Raw genomic sequence first — 14,600 nt, 5'->3', positions numbered from 1 at the left:
GGACACCAATAATAAGAAGAGACTTGCTTGGACCAAGAAACACAGGTAATGGACATTAGACTAGTGGAAATCTGTCCTTTAGTCTGAGTCCAGGTTTGAGATTTTTGCTTCCAACTGCTGTGTCTTTGTGAGACGCCGAGTAGGTGAATGGATGATCTCCGCATGTATGGTTCCCACCGTGAAGCATGGAGGAGGTGGTGTAATGGTGTGGGGGTGCTTTGCTGGTGACACTGTCAGTGATTTATTTCGAATTCAAGGCACACTTAACCAGCATGGCTACTACAGCATGCTGCAGCCTACCATGTAGGTACATTTCCAAATGTGTAGGAAGTTAAACCATGTTTGAGCGAGATTCCATTCATCCACTCATCTAAAGAGAGAGAGAGGGAGTGAAAGAGCGGGAGGGAGAAAAAGAAAGAGTGCAAAAATCTGTGTACAACGTAAAACACCAAATAATGCATGCAGAGCCGATACCCACTAATTATCCAAATCCAGAAAAGAGACGTTAAATTCTACAATCAACTAAAAGGAAGCGATTCCCAAACCTTCCATAACAAAGCCATCACCTACAGAGAGATAAACCTGGAAAACAGTCCCTTAAGCAAGCTGGTTCTGGGTCTCTGTTCACAAACACAAACAGACCCCACAGAGCCCCAGGACAGCAACACAATTAGACCCAACGAAATCATGAGAAAACAAAAAGATAATTACTTGACACATTGGAAAGAATTAACAAAAAAACAGAGCAAACTAGAACGCTATTTGGCCCTAAACAGAGAGTACACAGTGGCAGAATAACTGACCACTGTGACTGACCCAAATTTAAGGAAAGCTTTGACTATGTACAGACTTAGTGAGCATAGCCTTCCTATTGAGAAAGGTCGCCGTAGGCAGACCTGGCTCTCACGAAAAGACAGGCTATGTGCACACTGCCCACAAAATGAGGTGGAAACTAAGCTGCACTTCCTAACCTCCTCCCAAATGTATGACCATATTAGAGACACATATTTCCCTCAGATTACACAGACCCACAAAGAATTTGAAAACAAATCCAATTTTGATAAACTCCCATATCTATTGGATGGAATACCACAGAGTGTCACAGCAGATTTGTGACCTGTTGCCGCAAGAAAAGGGCAAACAGTGAAGAACAAACACTATTGTAAATACATCCCATATTTATTTATTTCCCTTTTTGTACTTTAACTAGATTTGCACATCGTTTCAACACTGTATATAGACATAATATGACATTTGAAATGTCTTTATTCTTTTGGAACTTGTGAGTGTAATATTTACTGTTCACTTTCTATTGTTTATTTTACTTTTTTGTGTTTTTTTTGTTTATCCATTTCACTTACTTTGGCAATGTAAACATATGTTTCCCATGCCAATAAATACCCTTGAATTTAATTGAGAGAGAGAGAGAGAGAGAGAGAGAGAAAGAAAGAAAGAAAGAAAGAAAGAAAGAAAGAAAGAAAGAAAGAAAGTGTGGAAACAATATTTTAGATTCATATTTAGAGAAACATTCATATGCTCCTAGTAACTAAGTTATTACTTTTTGGTAAACAGTTGTTTTTTAATTGAATCACAATCTATACAGTCAATTAGAATTATTAAGCATACCTCCAACAATATAGGGACAATATATTTTCTCTATTCTTTGCGCTCTCACAACTACAGAATCTTATCAGATAGAAACGCACCCATATAATAATATAATATATGAACACACCCAGGAACACAATTCTGCGCTCCAATTGGTTTAGTAATGGCGTGTTCATGTTATAGGCTTTCTTATTGGCTAATGAAGGGTGAACATCGCGCGCATGCTGCGAGGGCTGGTTGATTGACATGGCTCCCGCCACCCTGGCTGGCACTACAGTCAACCTTTCACCTTCTTATCCAATGTGCATTTTTGTGTATTTTAAAATAAACGTTGCTATTGTAGGCCTACATTTGTTAACTACGTGAAAGTAATTAGAAAAATACATAGGAGAAGATGTAAGATTAATGTACAAATAACTGTTTCTTCTTCATGTTTCCTAAATTCTAGAGAGGATAGCCTAATTATTGGTGAAGCCATTATTAAACATTATTCCAAAATAATACCAGACAGTGACTGGTGAGGTATGTATCCCTGTCTCCCTTGTGCTGTTTTCTCATAAAAACTCAGTGTCAGTCCCCCGCAATAATTATCTTCAGTACCGCTCTATACCAACATTGGATTAGAGTGTCACTGTCCGTTACAGGGCATCGATCATCCGATGCGAGGGACTCGACGCCGGTGAATAAACGAGTCACATTTAACAAGAGTTTGGACGGAATCTTTATGGGAAATGGGGGTACCAATACGAGAGAAGATTTGGACACGAAAATCTGTATTGTTTGGTGTCGGATTGACATCTTCCTTATTCATATTTGTTTGAAATCTCCCGGTGCAAATCACAGCAGTAGCACGCTAACGCGTTCCATCGCACTACATCTGCAGTTGTTGGTCGGTGACAAACCTGCTACCGTTAGTTAGCTGTAACCAGAATATGGATATTTTTGTAAAGACAATAGAGATGATTGTGCTCGAACGTTTAGCTGATTTTACGTTATGACCTGTTAACGTTAGTCCTGTATTGGAAATCTGACCGCTAAACCCATTCCTCTGTAGTCAGTGGTATCAAGGTGACGGATGGAAGTAGCTAAGCTAAAGCCACTGGACTTGTGAACCGGTGTAGATAAACTAACTATGGCTAATGCTATGTGCCGTGGAATGTTGTACGCTAGCTAGCGACATATTGAGTAACTAGCTAGCAGCTACCATGAATTATATTGTGTTAGCTAACCTCCGACAGATGTTGGGTGGTATGTCGGAAATCAAATGTAATATGTAATGTATACCACGGGCTTACACCATGTATGTGGTTGGCCTCGTCCTTGTCAACCCCTGTGGTTGACACATGTATCGGTTTTTAAAAGCAAACAGCGGGATAAAAACGCTGTCACCGGGTAGTGGTGCTGAAAAGAAAGAACATATTTTCTGTCGCTAGCTCGCTACAGTACTGTAGCAATGGGAGCTAGCTAGCTATGTAGCTAGCAGCACATTATAGCTAGCTAACCCCCCCAGATTTTATCAATGGTGTCTAATAAATTTTTATTCGCAATAATTCTATTATATGTGTATATAGGTGTACAGTCATTATTTTACTTTTTTGGCGGCGTCGTTTTAACTATTTTGGTTGCTATGGCATTTTTAAATGGACCCAGACTATTAGACTGGGCGAATTCACCTCCTCATCTTCAATTCAACAAATACGTCCTGACTGGATACCGACCAATATCTTCTGTCCAAGACTGTGTAAGAAGCCTTTTTTACATGCACAACGAACTGGGAAACATATACACACATGGTGAGTTTAAATATTTTGAGCTGAAGATAACTTGCTGGCTGGCTAGCTACATTTCTCTAGAAATAAATGAGTGGGTTTGCTAGCTAGCTAGCAACAGAGCAGTGCAGATCTTGCCTGGGTGAAGGCTTTGCTATGGAGCGATTTCAGTGCAAACAGTAACGATTTGAATTCAATATTTTTGTATTAAGATATTCAATTTAAATTCTATATTTTTCGATTTGTAATGCACAAATTGAGTTATTGAATTCATGAATTGCACTTGTATTTCATGATTTGAAACTGAATTGAATGAATATTGCATTCCGTTTTAAAATTCAATTTCAATTGCATTAAATATTCAAATACAATATTTATATATTCAATTTAAATATGGTATATATTGCTTTCATTGTCTGTATATTAAGTTTACAAAATATAATTTCAAGTTTAGCAAAGTTTCATATATTCAACTTCTCAGATGCGTTCAGATTCACTTATCAAATTTAGTTCTTTAAATTCAGATTCAAAACTAGTACTTTGCTAGCAAGGAATAACAGATAGAATCACACACTCCAGGGTTCTCTCCGGGATATTTTAACAAGGTGGTGCTGCAGAGTACGGCTGAGGGGAGTTCTGGAGCAGGGCAGTGACCCCCTTTGGACTCAGAGATTTTTACATTTTTAACACGTGTAAGTGCAATTTCCTCCAATCTAGAGCAAAAAATACTCTATTAAATGCTAACAAAAAAATATTTTTTTACATAGTGGTGCAGACAGTCTACAAGGTGGCGCAGCACTGCACTTACATTGGGGAGAACCGTGCGCTCTTGTGTTATTAAACAGGTTTCAAGCTTTTTCTAAAGCTAATGTGTCATGTTGAATTTATCTTCTTCCAGTGAATTTGTCTCTAGCGTTTGAACTCTTTGGGCTATAAGCTATTATGACCCCTTTGCTGAAAGCTAAAATTGGAACATGGATGTAGTTTCTGTGACCATGCTTATGTGATGAGAACCTTGCCTGAGATTTGAAGACGTGTTAGTTTGACATGTTAGACATATTAGTTTCAAGTCTTCGGCAAGGGTACTCATTATAATGTGACTGACTTGGTGAAGACTTTGTTAACCTGCTGAGCTAAAGCCTAGGCATTGGTTCTGTGACTTGAATGGGTCTCTTCAAGGAGGAGGTCAAAGGGGGGTGAATTGTAACAGCTGGTTCATGGACCATGCTTGCATGATGACTACCCTGAGACCTGAAAAGTTGCATTGTCTGGCACACAGGAGACCTGGGTTATAACCTAATCATGTCTTCCGGTCTCAGGCAAGGTTGTTCATCACATGCATGGATCACCAAACCACCGCTGTTGTGCTCTCATTAAATGTGGTAAACAGATTCTTATGCTTCTGTTTGCCACAGAAAGTGTTGTTCTACGGTAGGCCTGAGTTCGAACCCAGTCAGTTATATTGATGCCGTCAGTATGAGGTCTAAGGTGGGTGAAATGTAACCAAGATACACACTCTTTTAAAACTTCTTGGCGCACCCATCCCGTTAGCGTGATCATTTTCGTCAACATCCGCTGAATTGCAGAGCGCCAAATTCAAATTAAATTACTACAAATATTACATTTTCATGAAATCACAAGTGCAATATGGCAAAACACAGCTTAGCTTGTTGTTAATCCACCTGGCGTGTCAGGTTTCAAAAAAGATTTACAGCGAAAGCAAACCAAGCGTTTGTGAGACAAAACATTACAAACAGCTAGCAGAAAAGTAGATTGGTCACAAGTCAGAAAAGCAATAAAATGAATCGCTTACCTTTGATGATCTTCGGATGTTTGCACTCACGAGACTCCCAGTTACACAATAAATATTCCTTTTGTTCGATAAAGATTATTTTTATATCAAAAAACCTCCATTTGGTTGGCACGTTATGTTCAGTAATCCACAGGCTCGAGCGGTCACGACGGGGCAGACAAAAAATTCCAAATAGTATCCGTAAAGTTCGTAGAAACATGTCAAATGTTTTTTGTAATCAATCCTCAGGTTGTTTTTACAATAAATAATAGATAATATTTCAACCAGACCGCAGCTTTTTCAATAGGACAGAGAGAGAAAATGTCTGATCCAAGCTGTTGGCGCATGCAAAACTCTGCTGGCACCCAGCCATCCTCTGACACAATGTGATCGTTCTCGCTAATTTTTCAGAATAAAAGGCTAAAACTATGTCTAAAGACTGTTCACACCATCTGGAAGACATAGGGAAAGGAATCTGGTTGATATCCCTTTAAATGGAGGGAAGGCATGCAATGGAACAGGGAGCTTTCAAAATGAGAGGCACTTCCTTGTTGGATTTTCCTCAGGTTTTCGCCTGCAATATCAGTTCTGTTATACTCACAGACAATATTTTGACAGTTTTGGAAACTTTAGAGTTTTTTCTATCCTAATGCATATTCCTTGCTTCTGGGCGGGAGAAATAGGCAGTTTCATTTGGGTATGTTTTTCATCCAAACATCAAAATACTGCCCCCTACACACAACAGGTTAATGAGTAACCTTTATTTTTTCATTTAACCTTTATTTAACTAGGCAAGTCAGTTAAGAACAAATTCTATTTTTTACAATACTGGGCCAATTGTGCACCGCCCTGTGGGACTCCCAATCATGGCCGGATGTGATTCAGCCTGGATTTGAACCAGGCATTGTAGTGCTGCCTCTTGCACTGAGATGCAGTGCCTTAGGCCCCTGCGCCACTCAGGAGTCCTTCCTGTAGACACTTGAAGACTTTTTAGCTTCCTGAACTCATCCATATGGGATTTAGCTAAGTGGGCTAACAAAGTCTTATGACATGCTGGAGATCCGGTTCAAACCCAGTCAGTCACAAGAGCAAGATTAAATAGGGAGTGGAAAAGCTATCCTCAGAAGGGCTATGATAGGGCAATTCAACTATATTCTTATGGGGGCCAAATTGCATTTATTTTTGTCACATGTCCTGTGTGCATCATAGAGGGGAACAGAAGGAAGGACAATATTCAAGAGAGTCTTAGAGAGTCCCATTCAGGAATAGCTTATAGCCAAAATGGTACATACATTAGAGCCAAATTAATCGGAAGAAAATAAAATAAACATGCCACATTGGCTTCAGAAACTGCCGGAACCCTGTTCAACCTGTGGAATGTTTGATTCAATCTGTTAACTTCTACCATTTCTTGCTGACAAAGTACCAGGATGTTGCCTCTGGTTTTGAATCTGAATTTAGAGAACTGAATTTGAAAATGTATTTAATTCAATTGAAATTAAACTTTAAAAATATTAATTCAATTCAGTTTTCAATCATGAAATACAAGTTCAATTTATTTATTCAATGATTCAATTTGTGCATTACAAATTCAAAACTGTTGAATTCAAATAAAGTTTCTGTTGGCACTTAAGTCGCTCCGTACTGTGACCAGTGACAGCAGCCATGGAAAGTGTTAGCTGGCTATGGTTTTACCATAGGCAAAACCAAAGACAAATCTCATCACCAACTGATGACTAATATAATAAGCTTTATGTAAAGTTTTGGTTGCACTTGGTAGTACATTACAGCACAGAATAAACTGGTAATAACGTGGTAATTATGTCAGAAAGTATGGTAACAAGTTTTAGATATTCACAATGAATTTGCCCACATACTCTTATAATTTCAGTATATGTGTTGGGCAGAGAAGGAGAAGGCTAAGGCTGTCTGTGTCTCTAAAAATCCTCTTCATTTTCAGATTGAAGTGACCAAGATTGCATATGAAACCATGGTCTCTAGCATAGGATTCTTGATGACCTCAAGTGAAGTCAACTTGTTGAGTGTTGAGTTTTAGTGTCAGCCAACTCCTTCCATTTTACTTACAGCACACCCTGCCAACAGTCATTAAAACAGACAGGATTAGTGATCACCAGGGCAGGGGGGAATTTATTCCTGAAAGGAAGAGGAATCCTTTATTAAGACCAGGAATGATTGATTGATTGGCAGGCAGCTTAGCCTCTCCCGTACTATGCAATTTGTCATTCAGAGAAAGTAATTAAAAGAAAAAGGATGTTCAGTGAAAAAGGTTATTGCAATATTCTTGCAGCATAATAGCATTCAGAAAATAGGCTACATAAATACGGATGTATGACTCATTGGGTCTCATTGGGTGAAAGCGTCTGCTAAATGGTATATATTTATATATTTCAAGTTGGTGAAGTCACACAGGTCCCAATTTTGGTAGTATATGGCACCTGAAAAACAAATAAGATCACACAAATGGAGTCCACATGCTACATTTGCACAATAGGTTCAACAGCTGGAGTACTTTTGGATAGAAACACGCAACTCCTGTCTAAAGAGTAGCAATCATACTTTGGACCACTTCGGCTGTGTTTACACAGGCAATCCAATTATATTTTTTACACTAATTGTTTTTTTGGCCAATCAGATCAGCTCTGAAAAATATCTGATGTGATTGGTCAAAATCCCCAGAATTGGGTTGCCTGTGTAAACGCAGCCTTAGAGAGCCTGTCCAGTTGTACTGTTCAGTAGTGCTGAGGGAGGGTATGGAGGGAGGGGTACAGAAGAGATCACACTCAAAATAGATGTTAGACAGGAGGCTGGTGGGAGGAGCTATAGGAGGACGGGCTTATTGTAATGGCTGGAATGGAATAAATAGAACGGTATCAAACATGGAAATCACATGTTTGACTCCATTCCATTTATACCATTCCAGCCAAAACAATGAGACTGTCCTCCTATAGCTACTCCCACCAGCCTCCTCTGGTGTTGGATTGCATTGGTATCACCTGGACAGGACAAATTATTTTACATTCGGAAAAGCAGAGTGAGCGAAAGATCAGGAAGAAGGCAGGATGTGGAGGAGTGATATGTGTGTATCAATTTTGCTCACCAAGCACATCCCAATAGCCTAAGTTAAGCAACCTACAACACATCTCTGTAGTTTAAGGGTAATTCCATGGTAACGGAATTACGCTGCGCTTTTTCACAGGAAAGAACTGTGATCTTTGCATCTGCACTGTTTTCCAGTAAATGTTTTAATTGTATTTACTGTGCAGGGATCTCCCAAAGAACGTAAGAGGGGAAAAAAACGGTGCCTTCAGAAAGTATTCATACCCCTTGACTTATACCTCTTTTTTTTTTGTTACAGCCTAAATTCAAAATGGATTTAAAAAAAAATTCTCTCATCCATCTACACACAATACCCCATAATGACAAAGTGAAAACATGTTTAAACATTTTTGCAAATGTATTGAAAATTAAATGCAGAAATATCTAATTTAAATAAGTATTCACACCCATGAGTCAATACTTTGCAGAAGCACCTTTGGCTGTGATTACAGTTTTGGGTATGTCTGTATCAGTTTTGCACATCTGAATTTGTGTTTTTTCTCAAGTTCTGTTAAATTAGATGGGGAGTGACGGTGAACAGCAATTTTAGTCTTTCCACAGATTTTCAATAGGATTAAAGCATTCCAGCATTGCTTTGGCTGTATGTTTGAGGTCATTGTCCTGTTGGAACGTAAATCTTCTCCCCAGTCTAAGGTCATTTGCACTCTGAAGCAGGTTCTCATCAAGGATTTGCCTGTATTTGCCTCCATTCATTGTTCCCTCTATCAGTCTCCCAATCCCTGTAGCTGAAAAGCATGTCCATAGTATCATGCTGCCAGCACCATGCTGCACAGTAGGGATGGTGTTAGACGGTTGATGTTCTGTGCCTGGTTTTCTCCAGACATAGCGCTTTGCATTCAGGCCAAATAGTCAAATTTGTCTCATCAGACCACAGAATATTTTGCCTGATGCTATCAGTCTACTTGCATTTTTGCTAACTCCAGGCATGCTGTCGTGGCTTTTTCTCAGAAGTGGCATCTGTCTGGACACTTTCCCCTAAAGTGCTGTAGAGACTGTTGTCCTTCTGGCAGGTTTTCCCATCTCAGCCAAGGAACTCTGTAGTTCTGTCAGTGTTCATTGGGTTCTTGGTCACCTCCCTGACCAAGGTCCTTCTTGCCCGTTTGCTCCATTTGGTCAGAAGGCCAACTCTATGCAGAGTCTGGATAGTTCCATATTTTATTTATTTCCCAATGATGGAGATCACTGTGCTCTTGGAAACTTTGAACACTCTACAAGTTGTTTTATATCCTTCCCCAGATATATGCCTCATCACAATCTTGGAGATGTACTAGTTCCTTGGACTTCATGGGATTATTTCACCTCTGACATATATAGACAGGTGTGTTTCTTACTAAATCATGTCCAAAAAATTGAATTGGCAACAGGTGGACTCCAACCAAGTTGTAGTGACATCCCAAGGATGATCAAAGGAAATTGAATGCACTTGAACTCAATTTGGAGTGTCATAGCAAAAGAGTGTGAATACTTATGTAAATGAGATATTTCTGTATTTCATTTTCAATCAATTTGCAAAAATCTTGAAAAAATACGTTTTCACTTTGTCGTTATAGGGTATTGTGTGCAGATGGGTGAGAAAATACATATATTTAATTCATTTAGAATTCCCTCTGTAACAACAAAATGTGGAATAAGTGAAGGGGTATGGATACTTTCTAAAGGCACTCAGTTTATTAGGTACACCCATCTAGTACCGGGTCAAACCCCCCTCTTGCTTCCAGAACAGCCTGAATTCTTCAGGGCATGGATTCTACAAGGTGTGGTTGGTGTTCAAACATGGCTCAGTTGGTAACAAGGGACTTAACGTGTGCCAGGAAAACATTTCCAACACCATTACACCACTGCCAACCGTGATTAGTCGGACCAGGAAAAGTTTTTCCATTCCTCAGTTGTCCAGTGGTGATCACGTTCCCATAGGAACCTCCTCTTCTTGTTTTTAGCTGATAGGAGTGGAACCCGGTGTTGTCGAGTTGACCGAGGAGTTGTGCGTTCCGGAATGCCGTTGTACTGCTCCGTTATTTGCCTGTTTGTGGCCTGTCTGTTAGCTTGCACGATTCTTGCCATTCTCCTTTTGACCTCTCTCATCAACAAGCTGTTTTCGCCCACAGGGCTACGCTGGATGAATGCTTTTTGTTTGTCGCACCATTCTCAGTAAACCCTAGACACTGTCATGCGTAAAAATCCCAGGAGGCCGGACATTTCTGAGATACTGGACAATCGTACCACGCTCAAAGTCACTTATGCCTAGCATTGAACACCTAGCGTTGAACACCTAGCGTTGAACACCTAGTGTTCAATCAAACAGTAACGGATTGCCTGTTTGCCTGCCACATGACTCACTGTCTACAGGACCGAACCACTTAATTTGTTATCATATAAGGCCATTGTTTGCTCTAGATTTTAGGAAATTGCAGTTACAGGTGTTCATAAATCTTGGCTGTACTCTGCAGCACCTCCTTGTTAAAATATCCTGGGGAGAACCCTTGTGTGTAAGTTGGTCAAAGTAGTCGTTGTACATAGTTGTTTTTTGCTTGCCATACAGTCTCTGTGTAATTCTGTTACCGTGGGATTGCCCTGTAGTGCAGCAGTAATTGTTTCTGAAGCTAAACAAGAACTTGTGGAAGGTGAAAATAGGTGTCTATGCAGTAGCGCCATGCCGTATTGCTAATGTGATTGGAAATTCATAACACATTTTAATTTTTTTGTAATTTCAATGGAATATAATAACAGGTGAAAATAAACTATCCAGTACAGTAGTGAAAATTGCAAGCGTTTTGTATTGGTAAACCTGGTGCTAGTTGTCAGCAAGATTTAGGCCTATTTGACCGAACCCTGATCATCCCCTTCACCCCTTCCTGACAGGTATCCCTCTGCTCTGCTTCCTGTTCCTCATCCCACTCAACTTCCCCTGGTCCCAGATCAGTGTGACATGGCTGGGTGTGGTCCACTTCCTGGCCTGTCTGTCCCCCCAGCTGGGCTCTGTGCTCTACCACCTCTTCATGAACCACGAGGGAGGAGAGCCTGTCTACCACACTCTTCTCACCCTCGACATGTGTGGCATCTGCATGATCAACACGCTGGGTAAGCAGAGGGGCTTCTGGGTAGCAACTAAAAGCTCTCTACTCTCTCATTCTTTCTTTCATTCTCTCTACCTTTTTATCTCCTTCTCTTTTATTTCTCTTCCGGCCTTTTGTTTTCTGTGTACACTCTTTGGTGCAATCCATTTTTAATTTACAAATATGCAAATCATCTCTAGTATCCAATAACCAGTGGGTCGTTCCAGCAATTTGGTGCATTTCAAGATGTGTAACTTGGTAGGGGGAAAAAAAGTTTGAATTCACACTTTGTCATAAAGAGCACATGCATAACCTAATAAAAATAAAAACATTTTCCCATCGCATAAATAATGACTATAGTAAGTACCTATTAAAGTATTAGTATTATTATTAAACCTTTATTTTGACAGGAAAGTCATCTATATTTACAGGACCAGTCAAAAGTTTGGACACACCTACTCATTCCAGGGTTTTTATTGTATTTTTACTATTTTCTACATTGTAGAATAACAGTGAAGACATCAAAACTATGAAATAACACATATGGAATCATGTAGTAACCACAAAAGTGTTAAACAAATCAAAATATATTTTATATTTGAGATTCTTCAAAGTAGCCACCCTTTGCCTTGATGGCAGCTTTGTGTGCATGATTCTCTGGGATGGGAATATTTGTTGTGGTGTAGTTCAATGACTAGCTGCCTCTGAGTTTGTGTGTTGTGTTTGCCTCAGGAGCGCTGCCCATCGTCTACAGCACCCTGCTGTGCTACCCATTCACCCGCACAGTGGCTCTGCTCGTCTACATCCTGCTGTCCAGCTACGCTATCTACTCGGCCATCACGGCGCGGAGTAGCGTGCGGCGCCTGCGCTCCTTTGCCTGGCAGGCCCTGTTCCGCTTCTCCTTCTTCCTGCTGCGCTGGGTGGGCGTGGGCGGCGGCAGCCCCACCTCGCTGCAACACTTTCTCACCATGGACGCGCTGGCTGTACTGGGCGGGATCATCAACATCTCGCGCATCCCAGAGCGCTTCCGCCCGGGCCTCTTTGACTACTGGTGCAACAGCCACCAGATCATGCACGTGCTGGTGGTGGGCTCCATCCTCTACCTGCACTGGGGTGTGCTGGACGACCTGCTCTGGATCAACAGCCACCACTGTCCCTCAGACTGAGCCCCACCCTGCCTGGAGGGGGACCAGCGGGGAACAGGGTTTAGGACCTCTGGGGGGGGCTGTTTCAATAGGTAATGCTTGGGAAGGGAAGATGGGAGGTGTTCATGAAGACGTGCATGGAAGGCCAGATAAAGTGTTTTACATAATAGGGATTGATGCAGGCTTTGACACATGTGCAAGAATGTTCATACTGTATCTGTGTCCACCTTGCCATTATACATGCGTTGCTATTTATATTAGGGAATATTGGCTCACTGGTCAACACACACACACACACACACACACACACACAGCAGAGGATCTGTGAAGATTACACACAAAGGAGATTAAGGATTTGATATCAGAAATACACATAGAAATGTCTACCAAAAAAATCATGATATGCAAGTGAAGTTACACTTGAGCAATAGTTGATTTTCTGTTGACTTATCCTCATGTGTTAATTACCATTTCAACCTATGTCTTTTGTCAAAGTGGATCCGTCAATGATGCATTCATTCTTTCTGAAGTATTTTTCAGATGTCATTCTATTGCAACCTATGCAGCACATAGCATATAAACTTCAGAACAAACACACACACCGCACACACTCACAGCGTAGCATGCATACATGCTAGTAATGCACAAGTAATGCACAAAGCACTCCCAGACCCGTCACAGAGTCCTATGGAACTACTTGAGTTACTGTGTATTAGAGAGGATATTCTCCCTCTCATTATTTCTTCCATGTTTGTTTGTCTTTCTCCCTTCTCTCTGGCTTTGTCTGTCTCTCTGTGGTCAGGTATGGGTTAAGGGTATGGATGACTGGGTATGGGTAACTGGGTATGGGTGAAGGGTAACTGGGTATGGGTGAAGGGTAACTGGGTATGGGTGAAGGGTAACTGGGTGAAGGGTAACTGGGTATGGGTGAAGGGTAACTTGGTGAAGGGTAACTGGGTGAAGGGTAACTGGGTATGGGTGAAGGGTAACTGGGTATGGGTGAAGGGTAACTGGGTGAAGGGTAACTGGGTATGGGTGAAGGGTAACTGGGTATGGGTGAAGGGTAACTGGGTGAAGGGTAACTGGGTATGGGTGAAGGGTAACTGGGTATGGGTGAAGGGTAACTGGGTATGGGTGAAGGGTAACTGGGTATGGGTGAAGGGGTTCATTCCTTGGCTTGTTAGTGCTCATTTTGTTTGATGCATTGTGCCATTGAAAATACAACCATTTTGAATAGGGAATCATGACAGATTATCCACGTTTACAATTGCTATTGTTGAGTTGCATTAAGTTACTCTTTATTATTGGTTGACCTTAATCTCGTGAGACAGTGCTTTTTATTTATTTATCAATATCTATTTAAAGTGACTATTCCTCACATTTAACTGAGGAATTTGATTTGGTTTTGAATCCGGATTATTCAAATTAGTTCATGACTATTAAGTTAAACAAATATATTTTGTTGTTGATTATTGTAATCATGTTTGGCACATTCATGTAGTCAATGAAAAGGGCACATAACGTCTTAAATGAAGATGCCTAAAACAGACTGGATGTCTCTCTTTATAATACCTGAACAATAGTTACATGACTGCAAGATGGATCTTGTTGACTGAAAAGGGAAGTTCTACCACCAAACAGATACCAAATGTTTATTACACTACGGTATTAGAGAGACCGTTTGTGATGAGGGTTTTTTAAATTAGAATGCACTATTATTATTTGACTACTAGAAACCAGTAGGTTCCCCTGGGAGGGTGGAAATGGCCGACAGCTAGGCTACTTTCTAGGCTTTTAACTGTCCGAGGCCAGATAATGATTTGGTATGAGGCACTGCATTCTATGCCAAAGCTGGACATTATTACTACATAACATAGCCCAGTTTGACTCTTTGCACTTTGTTACCCTTAGAGAGGTACAATACTGTAGTACCAAGCTGACCTGTGCCGTATAGTATTTCATTAGACAACTGCAACCAAGCATGAATGAACCCCTAACCCTCTCACCATTTTCACAACCAGTAACCCTGAGCAAACTATTTCTGGTTACTCAGTTTTAAAGTCAAAACTGTTGCCACTAGTTTCTGCACTGGCAT

General features: G+C 40.6%; 1 protein-coding gene across 2 annotated transcripts; it reads left to right on the top strand.

Moving 5' to 3' along the window:
- Window positions 1-2,328: 2,328 nt before the first annotated feature.
- LOC139424030 (progestin and adipoQ receptor family member 4-like) lies at window positions 2,329-13,354 on the top strand. Of its 2 annotated transcripts, none has more exons than XM_071175713.1 (3): window positions 2,329-3,401; window positions 11,167-11,385; window positions 12,093-13,354. In XM_071175713.1, the coding sequence occupies exons 1-3, from the start codon at window positions 3,128-3,130 to the stop codon at window positions 12,524-12,526; spliced, it is 927 nt and encodes a 308-aa protein (XP_071031814.1). In that variant the 5' UTR covers window positions 2,329-3,127; the 3' UTR covers window positions 12,527-13,354. The 2 variants fall into 2 exon arrangements, with proteins under 2 accessions (XP_071031814.1, XP_071031815.1); XM_071175714.1 differs by having other exon boundaries at window positions 3,333-3,401; window positions 11,223-11,385.
- The last annotated feature ends 1,246 nt before the right edge of the window (window positions 13,355-14,600 follow it).

This window comes from Oncorhynchus clarkii, chromosome 13, assembly GCF_045791955.1.
Source record: "Oncorhynchus clarkii lewisi isolate Uvic-CL-2024 chromosome 13, UVic_Ocla_1.0, whole genome shotgun sequence".
NCBI lineage: Eukaryota > Metazoa > Chordata > Actinopteri > Salmoniformes > Salmonidae > Oncorhynchus > Oncorhynchus clarkii.
The sequence above is the reverse complement of the archived record's forward strand: the minus strand, read 5'-3'. Positions and strand labels throughout refer to the sequence as shown.